Here is a 15,504-nt window from a genome sequence, read left to right as displayed (position 1 = left end):
AAGGTGTCCCCCCCTGCCGGGTTTAGGTTGATTTTATTTTATTCTCATTTTATTTTATTATTATTGTAAGGTTTTACTTATGTATCTTGAATTATATACTTTGGTACACAATGTATCGTTTGTTGTCCTGGCTGTGTGCTGTGTCGGGCGTCCCTTCCGCTTCGTTCTCCTCGTCATACTCTTACTTTGTCTTATTTACCATTGTACCACTGACGGCTGCTTTAAAATCATTTTGTAATTTTTATTCTTTTTGATCTTTGTATACGTATGTTTGTATACTTCAACTGTATACCTCCTGTTTGCGGCAAAAATAAAAGTTTAAAAAAACAAAAAACAAAGGTGTCCCTTTCTGACCATTCAAAATGTTAGGAGGTATGCAGACACATACATGTACAAACCGAAAAAATGGCAGGATGCTGACAGTCTAGTATTGCCTGCCAGGGGTCATACATGTTCCAACAAGAAGGGTCTAACACTGCTCGCATTCAAACACGCAACTGAATATTACACCAACATTATAAGTCTCTGATTTATATTCGGTATTGTGACAGGGAACAGGGCATTGTGGTGGATAACATGTACATTTCCCACAAAATACTGCAGTGCAATGTATTCGATAACCCCAGGGAGAATGTTTTGTGGTATTGTTTCCTTTTCCAGACTATCAATGTGGTGCCTGCATTCTCCACCATATGTGAGCTGGGATCATGTAACCACACAGTCTTAAGGTTTGAAATACCACATAAGGCTGAATTATTTTTAGAATTGTAGTCCTTTTTATTAAAAGGTCTGTAAACAAACATAAATAAAACAAACAAAAAGAAAAGCCTTGCTCTCTGAGCACTTACTGACAAACAAAAAAACTAACTATCGTTGGACGGCTTACCCGCTACCAACAAAAAACATTTAGCACAGACCTTTTTCGTTTAGGAACCGTTCAGCAGATTTGTTTAGGAGAAAATGCAGTCTCACTCACTGCTTGTATGTTTCTCACCTGACTAACTTACAGGGCTCCTTTTTGTAGCAGCCCCCTGCTGCTCATTGGTAACAGGTGAGTAAATCTCTGAACCAGAACTCCTGGACTGGCTGCATCACCTGCTGCAAGTAAACTGTGGAGTGGAGCACTGGCCCGCCCTTCTCTCCAAATGCTCCACCCCAGGGACCCAAACATAACTACAACATTACCATTACTTTGCTGGTAACAAAACATTCTCCCTGGGGTTATCGAATACATTGCACTGCAGTATTTTGTGGGAAATGTACATGTTATCCACCACAATGCCCTGTTCCCTGTCACAGTATCTAAATAACGCTAGTTACTTGTCCCATCTACTCTACTTAATTTACCATTTCTGAATGAAATACATTATATGAAACATCATTCATACTAATGCTTTATCCCTAAACCCTTCCCAGAAATAATTCTGTAATCATATAAAATTTTCTCTCATTGATAATTTTTGCCACACTTAATCATGTGACACAAAATCAAATACTGAATGATTGTTGCCATAGAAACATAAAAAGCATCATTATAGATCTACATAGCACAGCACAGATTGAAACCCTTTTGCCTAAACACAGCACCTTTAATACTTGTTTGGCTTTGTCACTTAATAGTTAAATGTAAATATTTTTGACGATGCGTGATTGGCTGCTAGTCTATAGGGTTAGATGTCCAATGTATGAAACCGAGTAGAGGTTCACTCATCTTGCTCGGAAAAGGAGAGGCGTATGCTGGGAATATATTAAATTCTAAGCCCAAGGCACAGAAGATCTACCTTCAGAAATGAATTATTCAACATTTCTTAAACACAAATGAATATTCTTGGTGTGACAGATTTAAAATGTTATCAAGTTATATGAATTTTTATGTAGGTATGAGTTTTATCGAGCATAAGTGGGGGCAAGTTGGCAAATAAAAGGAATTAAAAACAAGAAATGCATTTTTCTCAATCATAGTTTTTATTAAATATGAAAAAATAGTTTATATGTAAATTCGTATTTACTGGTAAAACTTTTTTCCTATAGAGTAGTCTTATATTCAGAATTTTTTTTCCTTAATTAATATTAACATTTTTTTTATAATCAAGCAAAAATGGTCTTAGTCCTGAGATTTATCAGATGATGGTTGAGAATTCAAGTTCTGACTAAACATGTGAATATTGAGGTGGAATTGGCTTATTAGTGTACCAGTGTTTTGGACAGGCTACAGTATGAAAAGATAGGGTTATAGAGGGACATATTGGTATATTAACCCTATGTTGTCATATGGATGAGCAAAATACATGTTTAACAATTGATTGCTCATTCCTCTGGAATTTACGGGGTAACCTAATTTGGTGTTTCAGTGCTAAATGGCAACAAAACACTAGAACTAACAAATGATTAAATATCTTTGAACAAACATATCAGGAAAGAAAGATTTTCCACTGCAGAAACAAGCACTCACAGAAAGGATGCGGTCCCCACGGCGAAGCTCTCCACTCAGGTCAGCTGGTCCCCCAGCTAAGATAAATGACACAAATATTCCCTCTCCATCTTCTCCACCAACAATGTTGAAGCCCAGTCCTGTGGAGCCTTTGTGTAGAATGATCTTTCGTGGCTCCCTAGACATACGACGGAAAGACATGTCTAGAACTTAGAACCAGGTTGGTGAGAGGAGTGAGAGAGAAGAGCAACAGAGAGGTAGAGGTAGAGAGAGAGTGGGAAGAAAAAGCCAGTGTGGAGAAGATAAAGAAGACAAGGAATCCAGAGCAGATATGCTTTGTAAGAACCAAGGAAAGGGAACAAATAGATTACAAGCTGTTTTTAGAAATGTCTCAGAGATAATCAAGTTAAGACTGAGTGGATAAGTAGGATGTGAAACTTGAGTAGTAGACTAGCTGGAGCAGTTGGGATGGTGGAGAGCAGCCTGGTTGGTATGAGCAGCTGAAATGAGCTGGATATAGAAACAGCTGCATGGCCGGTCTGACTGGTGCTATCAAAGGAAATCTAATTAAATCCTCTGATGAGTTTCTGGGCAGGTACGCTTATGGATTGCAACATCATCAAAGCCAGCAAAGAATGTACATCACTCGGCTCCCGTAAACCCTTCTCTACTTACCCTACAGTTGCTCTGAGGTTGTGACTGCATGGTTCGTAAAGAGGAGACATTATACTGCTCTACAGCTCTTTGTTATGGCTTGCAATATCAAACCACTTTGTAGGGACCCTCTAAGCAAACAGCCTAACAAAACAAATAGCTCCAATCCTACACCTCTCCTCAATCCCCCTTCTTTCACTCCTACCTCTCTCGGATTGTCCTTTGCGCAGGAAGCTGTCGCTTCAGGGGTGCTGATATTGGGGGTCTCCGGTACGACATCGATGAAGAGACATTCACAGCAAACATGAGTGCTGATCGGCTCACGCTCCTCTCCCCTTCTCTAGAGGTTTAAGGTTCCTTTGCAGCAGTGATGTCTCATTATGTATTTCTGCCCCCCATGATTTTCTACATTGCCCTCTCTCACCCTTCTTTCCTATTCACTATCAATAATTTTTCTTCTTCTTTTTCTCACTCCCTATACTCTTTCCTCTTCACTAATCCACCATTCATTCTTTTGCTCTTCCTCTGGTAAATTCTCCCTGTTCTTCCTTGTGGTGCTCAGTCACTGCTGCCTATTTCTAGCTCCGCTCTGTCTGTATCCCTGTCCTTCTCCCAGGAACTTGCAGAGATATTTTGAGCTCCTGTTCACCATCTAGTCTGCACTAATCTGCCTTTCCAACACTTACTTGCTCAATCTCTCACACTGACACATTCTCGCTCACAAAACACGTAACGTGTTGTTAACACCTCTCTCTCTCTTCAGCTTAAAAATTAACCACTGAATGTTATTCAGGAAGAATGACATGCAAAATATAGAACAACACCTACTGAAAGGACCCCTTCTCCTGAAAGCACAGATTGACCACCTTTGCATATAATTCCACAGTCGCAGAATGTAGAGATTCCTCTTTGTGTGGCCATGACCGGGGGAACCCTTTACTGAGAACAGCTGACATACTGAGCTATATTACTGTATGTGATAGTTTGGGGGCATTAATTGTCTGGGGACATTAATTGTACTTCCTGCGTCTATGACTCTGTCAGTGGCATTGCTGTTGAGCTAGTTTGCATTCCAATCATGCCAAGTCATGTTATGTCACCAGTTCAGAGACCTGGCGGTGATGTCACTTAGCACCTGTTCACGTGTCCTTACAAACAAGCTTTTAATTGTTTTATGAGGATGTGATTCACTAACGTGCCTGTGTTGTCAATGACACCCATCAATCTAGCTCGCCAAATAAACTCTCTATTGGCCCTTGTCTCTCTCTCTAAATTTCCAGTGTATTTCTCTATCATTTATCTCGTTCCACCTCACTTCCTTTAAACATGGCAGCACCCTTCCAAATCTCTCTCTCCCTTGAACCTCCAATTTTGGATGCCCCCTCCACCTTATTTGCATCATGATTCAGACCGCAGACATTTTAATTTAGCTACGCCCGTAACAGATTGATATTAACCGATTTTTTTAAACACATTCCGATTTCTTTAATTATTGGGTTGTGTATCCTTGATCGGATGCTCCATGCAGGAATCAATCTTTTATTAGGTCATGTAACGAACATGTAAGCCTGACCAGAAGCATCACTAGTTTTGGGAAACTTACTATGACAATTCACTTAGAGTTTGAATCTAATTTGAAGGTCAATTCAGCTAAAATGCAGTCAGATGTTTTTTTTACTAAAATATTTTCTTCTTAATTGAGATTTAATTAAAGCGTCTGTGTACATGCACAGCCCAGAGAATGTCTAAAAATATTTCAAATATTTATACCAGTGAATTTTATACCTCTGTGAATTTTGCTGGCACTATACACAATAGTAGCATACCTAAAGGGGGCAGTGCGCCCCGCGTGCCACCTACCAGGAAACCGAATTCAGGCACAGGCAGAGTACTTAAGGGGCAGGGGCGATACAGGCAGAGTACTTAAGGGGCAGGGGTGATACAGGCAGACTACTTAAGTGCAGGGGTGGCACAGGCAGGCAGCTTAAGGGGAAGGGGTGGCACAAACAGACTAATTAAGGGACAGGGATGGCACAAACAGACTAATTAAGGCAGGGGTGGCACAGGCAGGCTGCTTTAAGGGGCAGAGTTAGCACAGGCAGACTGCTTAAGGGGCAGGGGTGACATAGGCAGACTGCTTAAGAGGCAGGGATGGAACAAACAGTTCATTTTAGGGTCATAAGTGGCACAGGCAGGCTGTTTCAGGGGCAGAGGGGGCACATGCAGGCTGTCTGATTCAAGGGTGGAGGTGGCACTGGCAGGCTGACTGTTTCAGGAGCAGAGATGGCACAGACAGGCTGCCTGTTTTGGGGGATATTGGTGGACAGGCAGGCTGCGTGTTTCAGGGGTAGAGGTGGCACAGGCAAGCTCTTTCTAGGGCAGAGGCCTACCACGTCAATGTCTAGCTTAGTATATTGTGATGGAGGTTATGCTAAACTACTGTCAATGTCTGGCTCAGTATATAGATATAGGAGTTATGCTGTACCATATTTGTTCAGTAAATTGTATTTATTTACATCTATTTAGATTATTTATGAGTTAATTTATTTTTTCAGATTTCTAGTTTTTTTTCCAGCTAACATACAGTTACAAATACAAATTTGTGATATAAATATTTTTGCCAACATCATTTTTTTTGTGTGGGGGTGCCACATACAGGATGCGCCCCGAGTGCCAAATACTCTAGGTAAGCCCCTGATACACAAGCAAATGACTAAAACAACATTCCAGTTCTCACTTCTATTTTTATAGTCTTTATAATAATATTGTAAGTATGGTATGAAACTAAGCAACTCTCAATCAGAGCACTTGCCTGACAATGATAGGCTGCTTCAAGCAGCCAATCAATAGCACGACTCGTGGAATCACAAAGGAGGAAGTTGCTGCAAGTAAGAGCTTTTCTTGTTTTTTTTTTTGTTTAAAGAATGCTTATTGAAGAATTTGCAAGGTACTTTGATATACATTTTTCTTTAGTGAGGCTGTCAAGAACAGTAAACTGTCCCTTTAATTACCAAAATGAGCTTATATTTGCATGTAGATCTACATATATATATATAAACACACCCATAAAAACAAACGGTTAGAATCAATTATTTTAAGTTCTATTCTATGACTGACTCAGAAATAATTAGTGAATTCCCAGGAAGCATCTCACCAAACTGAAGGTTCTGAAAACTGGTTTAACCAGATTCAGTCAAAAGATTTGCTGGAAACATTAAAATCCCCAGCCATGGCTTTAAACGTAATCTGCCATGAAAACATCCTTTATATTTCGTTTCTTAACTTTGACCACATAAACGTCAGGAACTGGATATCTCATTTCACTTGTTGTTAACTCTCTTGGGTGCCAGAGGGCTTTGCAAACATACACTTTAAAAAAAATAATAATTTGTGATTGTAAATACTGTATGTTAACCAGAAACTAGACTGGGGTGCAGAACTGGATTTTAGAATGACTTGAGGCTCTAGATTGAGTATGTTCATGACATATCATTCAAGACTTCTCAAATATATCAGAAACATTGAAGTCTTATACCAACAAATCAGTTAAGGTAACACACAAACAACTACTAAACAACTAAGACCAAGAGGGTCTGCGCAGAAAACTAATAAAATAGCACACAAAAGTCCCAGTCATAGAATAAATACTATCTCATGTTCCAGATTGTAGGCACGTTTGAACAGGGTCCTCCCCACCTTTTGTTTCTGTCGAAAGTCGAAACTGTGATGCACTGCTTGTAGTGTCATATTTACCTATTTTACAGTCCTGTGGAATATGATGGGGCTAGATCAATCAATAAATAATCATGGTCACATAACTCTTGACATCATGGTGGCTATAAGTAGAACTACAAGAACAACCTTGAGAATAAGCAGAAGCAAGCTCATGGCAGTGGGCCAACATTTTACAACGTGAGATCCCCGTAGGGCATAAGTTCCCTCATCTTTTGCAACCAAAAATGGTATTCTTTACCAAATCTTGTCCATGGATAGCAAGGCCCTGATTCATACCAAACTATGCAACAAAGAGTTCTTGGTAACGTCTTATGGTATTTTGATCTACCCTCTTTTGTTTGCTTATTGCTTGCAATATAAGAATCAGCAACTGTTAATTAAAAGTGGCACCTATATGAAAACACAGTGTTACAATATGCAACGGATTTTAAACGTTATATTATAGCTCGTCTTTAATCTTGAGCCAAGCTGCAGTTAAAGCGAACTTGTCACATTAACCTTAATGTGGAACAAATGTTTGCTGAGGTTTTCTGTTTAATCACCAGCCAACTTGTGGGTTAAATGGATGTGTCTCACTCTATTAGAGAACTAAAAAAATATTCAATCGTTTGAATTGGTCTTTTATAGGCAAAATTAAGATTTATAGATGGGGTATGGGACATTGACATTATGTAAAGAAAGGGACCTTTGAGAATGGTATGGTGGGCTGATTGCCTCCTGGGCAACTTTTCTTTTGCATTTTCTCTGCAATTCAGCACATCATTGGTCAAAGTACATTATGAGCAAAAAATGGTTTAACACAGTATATTTTTTTTTAAATTGTTTTAAAAGCTCCTTCCTACCTGGCACTTATACTAGTTGACACCTGAAAAGGACCACATGTCTCAACTTTGCCTTGCACATAATTTAGGGTCTCTCCTGCAATTTACTTCACAATGGTCTGCTGGGAATATGGAAACAGTGACAACACTCACTTCTCGATGGATGAAATGTCTAGTGATCTTACTGCTGGTAATCTACCAGGTAATGCATGATGTCAGTGATTAGCTGCATGCATGCTCTGGCTTGATTCATGCATAAAAGATAGTGTGCTCTAAGCATCAAGAAGCCTCACTTGACCCACACATAGGAAGAAGTATTGCGTATTCATATGCTTCATGCTGTCACAGCAGTCTGCGGATCCAGTGCCATGGAGGCAGCAAACAAAATGAGTCTTTTCATATAGGTGAAGTCATGGGAGCAGGAACTTTTACAGGTATCTAGCAAAAACGGTGACACCCAGCAGTGGGAAGACCATGTAAATATTTACATTTTATGTTGTATTTCTACAGTATGTTTTCACAAATCGATACAGATCATAATTATGTGTTTCCTCTATACTATATAGGACTCCTTTAATATTTCTTTTATTCTAGGTTTTACTCTTGACTTCTTGCCTACTACTTGCAACTTCACTGTCCACCTTGTGGAGGTACGTGTAAGATTGCATTGCAACCATTATACCTTTATGGTGCACACGCATAACAGTGTTTTTATTGCTGCAGTATAATAGATTGTAAGCTTTCAAGACTATCTAGATCTCTTTTTCTATGCTTTACATAATTGCAGCAAATGTGTTGTGTTGCAAGAAGAGAACCAGCATCCAAGCCTTTGAGCAAAATATGTTAACCTCTGCTGCCCTCTAGTGCCCAATTTAGCTCTTTACAATGGCTGTTTTCTTCATGTATATGTTTCTTTATTGAAAGCTCCGCATCATTACTCCTTCTGTGCCAAAGCTCTATGAGACCATCAGCAGATCGCCAGGTTATGGTTATTTCTAACGTATCCAACTAATCTCTGTTGTTTCTCTTTCTGGTTTTCTTCTTTTACTATAAGTAAGATTTTCTTAATCTTGCGGCTGTTCTTGAACACTGTAGTAATATTTTATTCATTACAGGTATTTTTTATGTCTTATTTGATCTATTGGTTTGTTTCTTGTTTAAGATTTTCATCATGTGTCCAAAACTACTTATAAACAAGATTTCTTTTTTAAAAGGACACGTCTGTGGAAATATGCATTGTGTTTGATGATAGATTATTTTTTATTTGTACAACAAAACTCATAAGGCACCTATTAGTAAATGCTTGTGTGAAGCACATTAGAAAATTCACTTTTCAAGCCCCCCATTTTAAGAGACTACATCATTTAACAATTTAAGTGCCCATGGAAATCCTTCTACGGTTTTAGTGTATGGAAGAATTTTCATTTTTCATGACCTGGACCTAAACCCAGTTGTGTATCTGCATCCTTAAATCAACAACGTGAAGCATATTGCAACTTTCTTCAACTTTGGTGTCAATATTTGCCAATTATTCTCTGTCGCTGAAATTTTCTAGTTCTACTCCCACTAAAGTTTTGGCAGACTCACAAAATCTGGGGCTTGAGCTCACACATTTATATTACACACTCCACTAACATACATTGAAAACTTGCCTTCCTATGTGATATATTTTACCATATTCATCTCCTAGTCTTGGGCATTAACTATTTAATAGCAAATCATAATTATTCTATATAGTGGCTCATCAAATGCGTTAGCCCCAATGGCCCTAATACTGGTCATTGTCATTATTTAAAGACACACTTAATTGAGTCACCTGCATTCAAGCAGGGATATCAACCATAAAATAAGTGGTAGCAAAAACACCAATTGGGAATCTTAATTATCCTCAAAGCAGGGTAGAATCCTCAAGGCTTCAGCCCCCTTACTACCATCTTACAATGCATCTGCTTTCTTACACTTAAAAGTTAATTCCCACCAAATGCTTTTATAACTGGTATTAGATTAAAAAGACATTTTCAAAAATAATGTGCTGTGTTCCTTTTTTAAACAGTTCTAGTTTTTTGAATAATATTTTTTTCTTATATACTATATGGACCAAGGTATTGGGACACCCCTTCTAATTAATGAGTTTATATATTTCAGCCACATCCATTGCTAACAGGCATATAAATTGAAGCACGTAGGCATGTCATCTCCATAGACAAACATGGGTCATACTGAAGAGCTCAGTGGCTTTAAACGTGTTAATGTTATAGAATGCCACCTTTGCCACAAGTCAGTTTGTGAAATTTCTGTCCTGCTAGATCTGCCCCGATGCACTGTAAGTGCTATTATTCTGAAGGGGAACTGTCCAGGAGTAACAAAAGCTTAGCAACCAAGCAGTAGACCACTCACACTCACAGAGTGGGGCTGCCGAGTGAAGAGCATTGTGCATAAAAATGATCTGGAGAGCATCACCCTCTCCAGAGTTCCAAACTGCCTCTGAAAGCAACATCAGCACAAGCGCTGTGTGTCAGGAGCCTCATGAAATTGGTTTCTATGGCCAAACTGCTACACACAAGCCAAAGATCAATAGCTTGCAATGGTGTAAAGCACATTTACTCTGGAGCAGTGGAAATATGTTCTTTGAGTTGACGGACGATGGACAAATTTGGGTTTGGCAGATGCCAGGAAAACTCTACCTACCGGACTGCATAGTGCCTACAGTCAAGTTTGGTGGCGGAAGGGATAATGATCTGGGACTGTTTTAGGGTTTGGGCTAGGCCCCTTAGTGCCAGTGAAGGGTATACAAAGACATTTAGACAATTATATGTTTCCAACATTGTGTCAGCCAGTTTCAGGAAGACCCTGTCTTGTTCCGCATGTCTTTTCCGCCATACACAAAACAAGGTCCATAAAGACATGGCTTGTAGAGTATGGTGTGGAGGAACTTGAGTGGCATACAGAACCCTGAACTTTACCCCACTAAACACCTTTGGGATCAACTGGAACCAGGCCTTGTCAGTGCCAGACCGCACAAATGCTACCTTGGCTGAATGGGCACAAATTCCCACAGACATACTCCATCTTGTGGAAACCCTTCCCAGATGAGTGGAGGCTGTTATAGCCGCAAAGGGTGAGGATTTCATATTAATACTTACTGTTTTGGAATGGGATGTTCAGCAAACTCATATAGGTGTGATGTCAGGTGCCCCAATACTTTTGTCCATATAGTATAATCCAGATATCAGCCAATTGTATGATCTGTTATTTTAGCCCAATCTACTAGACATACACCCTGGGTCGTTATCATACTGCCTGTGGTAAATCATACATAGGCTCATTGTTAAGAGATTCTGACTAATGAACACCTATGGAGGACTAAATTAGCATTGCAATAAAAATCAGCTCAATGTTGTGTTTGTGCAGAGAAAGTCAACCAAAATATCACACCACTGACAACAATGGCGGCAGGTTTTTGTCAATTTCGACCTACACTATTGTATACAGCACTGGATTGTATTCTCAAATTTGAAAAATACTCCTTCCCATAGGCTGCCATCCATTTGTGAACAATTAAAGTATCAAAATATTTAGTGCAGCCTCTGCTTGCTCACACATGTACAAGTTGTGGAAGAATCCTCAATAGATATAGAATTATTCCAAAAGTCTACAATTTCATTTTCATAGTGCACTTCATGGACTGATTTAGCTGTAGAAAATGCCTAGGGCTTATTGTTTAACTAAATATGATCCCAGCCAGCACAGTCATGTCAGTTCCCCATCCTATCAATGATCCACTCAGCCTTTTTTATAGAACAAAGTTTGAATTAGCTCATTATAACATTTGTTGATACAGAGCCTGAGATGTGAATTTGACCCCAGTTTACACACAGCCAAAGCTTACCGGGTAAAATCTTCTTCTCCCAGCATGTGTCGGGGAACAGGTGAAAACCTGGAAGGGGTAACTTGAGGAGGCTGGTAGGGGGATTTGCTCTCCACACTGCTGAGGTATCCCCCAAGAGTAGAGTTATGGCTTATGTGGTTTTCAACTGTGAAGGCTGGATACAAAAAAACAAAAAAAAATAATAACTGAGACATGGTAAGGGGAACAGAGAATTGAAAGCATAAGGAACTCAAATATGTAACATTTAGGAGCAGAAGTATGGAAACATCTGACAAAACTTGAGTAAAGTTCTGTAAAGGAGAATATGTAGTAGCTAAGGAACCAGACAAGTGAAATGAGCTGCACGGTACTGACAGGACACATATATATATATATATATATATATATATATATATATATATATATATATATATATATGAATGTCATAGGTGTGCAAATGAAAATCTTTATGATTTGAGTGAGTAACAGGATGTGTCGTGCAAGAAAATGAAACACTGAGGTGGGAGAGTGAATGGGAATTGGCAGGTGATGGATGACGTGTTCTAGCACTTGAATAAGAAGCTTTATTCCTTTTGTTATTGTTTGAATGAATTAATGAATGAATGAATGAGTGAATGAATGTTGTGTAGGAACGGGAAAAGAGGGTTCTACGGATTAAGGAAAAATATACTTAATGAGCAAATTGATGAAAATGCAAGATACAATAAGAAAAAATGTAAGCCAATGAAGGTTATGCCATGAATAAGGAAACCAGAAAAAAAATAGTATTTGTGGTCCATAAACTGTAAATGAAGATGATTGGATGTGACGCTTTAAATGCTGAATAGATATATGGAACCAGTTAGGAAACAGAGCATATACAGAGCAAATAAACAGTGCAAGGTTGGTAAATGGTGTGTGACTAGTGATCATTGGGAAGGAATATAATAATTTGTTAAATTAATTCATGAATGATGTGATGCATTAGAGGAATGTATTAAACTCTGTAATGTGAATTAATTAAAAGCTACATCATAGGCTTTATATCTATAATTATGGAATGCTACTACTGAGTGAGAAGGTTATGATAAGCAAATTGTTTGTACCAGGCATTATTTAATTAAGATTGACAAACTTGACAAAAAAAGTAAAAAAAAAAACACAAAACATTATCATTCTGAACGAAGGGACCTGAAATATGAAAAGCAAATTTTCCATATAAACTTCATAAAAGAAGTACATCAATTAAAGTAATAGGGTATATCTAGGGACTCACTGCTGGCATAGTCAGGAGGTGCGTAAATCTCGTTGAGGTGAACAGGGCCAGGTTTGGCAACTTTGAGATAAACCATATCAGAGGTGTTCTTCAAGGCGGCCACTGCTTCCTCATGCCGGACATCTTGTAGGTTTGTGTTGTTCACCTGTTGAGAAGAAAAAATAATGACAATAGGGATACAAGGCAGTAATACAAGCTACTTTCATCATGTACATGGTATCGAGAGTAAGGGGAAGTCTAAGGCCTACTGTTGGTTGGATTACTAGGGAGACACAACTCTGCTCAAAGCATACATGAAATATACCCTAGAACTAGTGCTACTTACAAATAATGTCTGTTCAGGGTTGACTTGACTTGCAAATCTTAAGGATTCAAAGATGTATGTGGTTTTCCACAGATATAAAGTTGGAAAGACCAGGATTCATGATCCTTATTTGTAAGTTATCAGTATTGATGAGAGGTCATTCAGAGAAGAGAAGAACGAGAGGGGTGAGCAAAAGAGAAATGGGAGAGATGAAGATGGGCTTTCCTAAAAGAATTACCATTTGGAGACATATGCTCTCCCAACTCACCGCCAACAGCCTGTCTCCAATTTGGAGTCTCCCGTCCTTCTGTGCAGCTCCTCCTTCAATGATCTTTGTGATGTAGATGCTGTTGTCCCCTGGAATGTGCTGGTTACCAATACCTCCAGCAATGCTGAACCCAAGCCCTGTAGATTTCAAAGGAGGCAACTTTTAGGTATAGTAACATGAGAACAGGGGTAAGGTGATTTCTTAGACATTACCATGGCATTCTGACTTTAAACACAACACAATGAATGATCAAGTCATTTCCAATAAGGTCACTGCAGGTCCCTCAAACTTCAATTACTGCTTATATAGTTTCTGACAGCTCCCACAAAGAAGCCACAGGTGCACATGGAGAGGGACACATAATAAAGTTACAGTAGATTCTTATTTATGGTTAGTTATGGTATATTTAAGACAAAAATATGCTTTATATATCCCACTTTGACTACGGAGAGGAGACTAACATGATTATTAACAGTGGTATATACTAAGGACATATGTATTAATTTTGCCCTCTGTAAACTCACCTTTAGGTCCTTTTAATAGATTGACCTCCATGATGGTCTCTGGGGGGCTGTGCCTGCGACGCACCAGAAGCCTCACCACCGGTCCAGCCTCCTTTAGAGCCTCCACTGCCTTACTGTGCACAACCTCAGTCACATCCACGTCATTCACACGCAAGACGCAATCACCCACCCTGTACAGGGGTTGATGCATGGTTAGTATTAGAGTGGTGATAAACAGCAAGGTAGTGCAAAGACAAAATAAGACATTATCATGTAAACATAGACAGCTGTTGGGCCATCTCACCCTAATCTCCCATCCATCGCTGCAGCTCCTCCTGGAATGATCTTGGTGATAAATATTCCAGGGTCATCAGGAACATGCGGATTGTCAATACCTCCAGCAATGCTGAACCCCAACCCAGAATTTCCCTGCAGGAAATGGAGAAAATTCATAGAGAGGTCTTCATTTTCAGAAGGTATAATGTAGGATAACACAAGAATTGACTTTGGAAAGGAGAAGATTCAGAGAACAACACAAGGCATCTACTATGCAAGTCATACTCACCCTCTCCAAAACAATTTCTTCATATTTATACAAGCCATCACTGCCATTTACCTACAAGAAGAGGAACAGAGCCACTGAATTACAAATAGCAGACAGAATTAAAATAAAAGCCAAGAAAGCATAAAGAAATCATGAAGTAATGTGTTAGACCATACAGAGCCCTCAGAACTATTGCACATCACTATCTGCTCCTATAGTAAACAGAGGACAACTTTGAAAACACAATATTCCTACTGAATGGCCTGCAACAATGTCAATGAGAATAGCTACCTCTAGGACAATTCAATAAACATCTGGTTTATTTCTCATTTCTAGTACATACAATACACAAAGGACAGACACAAATAGAGATTTATGAGATTCATTGTCATTGTCAGGTAGTCATGGAACCATTGTTTCAAAATAAAAGAAAATGGACCACGGTACCGGTCCGGTGCTTGATCTGTTATGGACCAGGTGCATACTTAGATTTACAATGAAGCCTCATCACTTTGCTGAACGTGTTCTTCTATGCACTTCTATTTTAAAGCTCCATTGGTGCGCTTCATGGTACACAAATCCATCTTTTTTACAATATGTGGAACTAAAGATGAGAACTGCAGGCTACAGTGGTCACTTAAGGTGAAACTCTTGTCTCCTTACTGCTGCTTTTGTTACCTTTCCACCGTGGAGAGTAGTTTTAAGCTGTGTAACCCGGAGGTTTCCTTAATTGGAACAGGTTTCCCAAAGGGAAGACCTTTTTGTCTATAGAGCCATAGATGGTGGATGGCACCTGTCTTTTAGAAGTCCAAATTACACTGTAGGACATGTGGAATCTCACAATCACATATAAACAACCAGACGCATTGTTTATCAGATTTGTCTAGGACAAAAGAGAGTATGTGCAATTTGCCCAGATTCAAAGTGTATGCAAGAGATTGTAATGGGAAGAAGGACCAGGGTTAAATTATTTGATATTTCATTCCACAAAACTGATGCAATACATGGGCTTATATGGACCAAACAACAAATAAGGATCAAGTCCAACAGAAAAAAAAAATTGACAATACATAGAAGTTCATGCGTTTTTGTTTTTTTAA

General features: G+C 39.0%; 1 protein-coding gene across 5 annotated transcripts in view; it reads right to left on the bottom strand.

Moving 5' to 3' along the window:
• LOC149284946 (disks large homolog 3-like) overlaps nt 1-15,504 on the bottom strand; it is a 49,762-nt gene that overhangs the window by 16,294 nt on the left and 17,964 nt on the right. For 3 of the 5 annotated variants that reach the window (XM_089496103.1, XM_089496104.1, XM_089496105.1), the window contains 7 exons: nt 14,426-14,476; nt 14,165-14,289; nt 13,882-14,051; nt 13,358-13,494; nt 12,786-12,930; nt 11,531-11,684; nt 2,453-2,609 (listed from right to left, as the gene is read on the bottom strand). In XM_089496103.1, the coding sequence (XP_089352229.1) occupies nt 2,453-2,609; nt 11,531-11,684; nt 12,786-12,930; nt 13,358-13,494; nt 13,882-14,051; nt 14,165-14,289; nt 14,426-14,476 (939 nt within the window). Of the gene's footprint in view, nt 1-2,452; nt 2,610-11,530; nt 11,685-12,785; nt 12,931-13,357; nt 13,495-13,881; nt 14,052-14,164; nt 14,290-14,425; nt 14,477-15,504 lie in introns of those variants that run through there. The other 2 variants (XM_089496106.1, XM_089496108.1) reach the window with 2 other exon arrangements.

The sequence above is a fragment of the Sceloporus occidentalis genome, unplaced genomic scaffold, assembly GCF_023333645.1.
Source record: "Sceloporus occidentalis isolate IW3139 unplaced genomic scaffold, rSceOcc1.0.p SCAF_87, whole genome shotgun sequence".
NCBI classification, from domain to species: Eukaryota; Metazoa; Chordata; class Lepidosauria; order Squamata; family Phrynosomatidae; genus Sceloporus; species Sceloporus occidentalis.
Note: the sequence above shows the minus strand (reverse complement) of the source record. Positions and strands in the feature narration are given on the sequence as shown.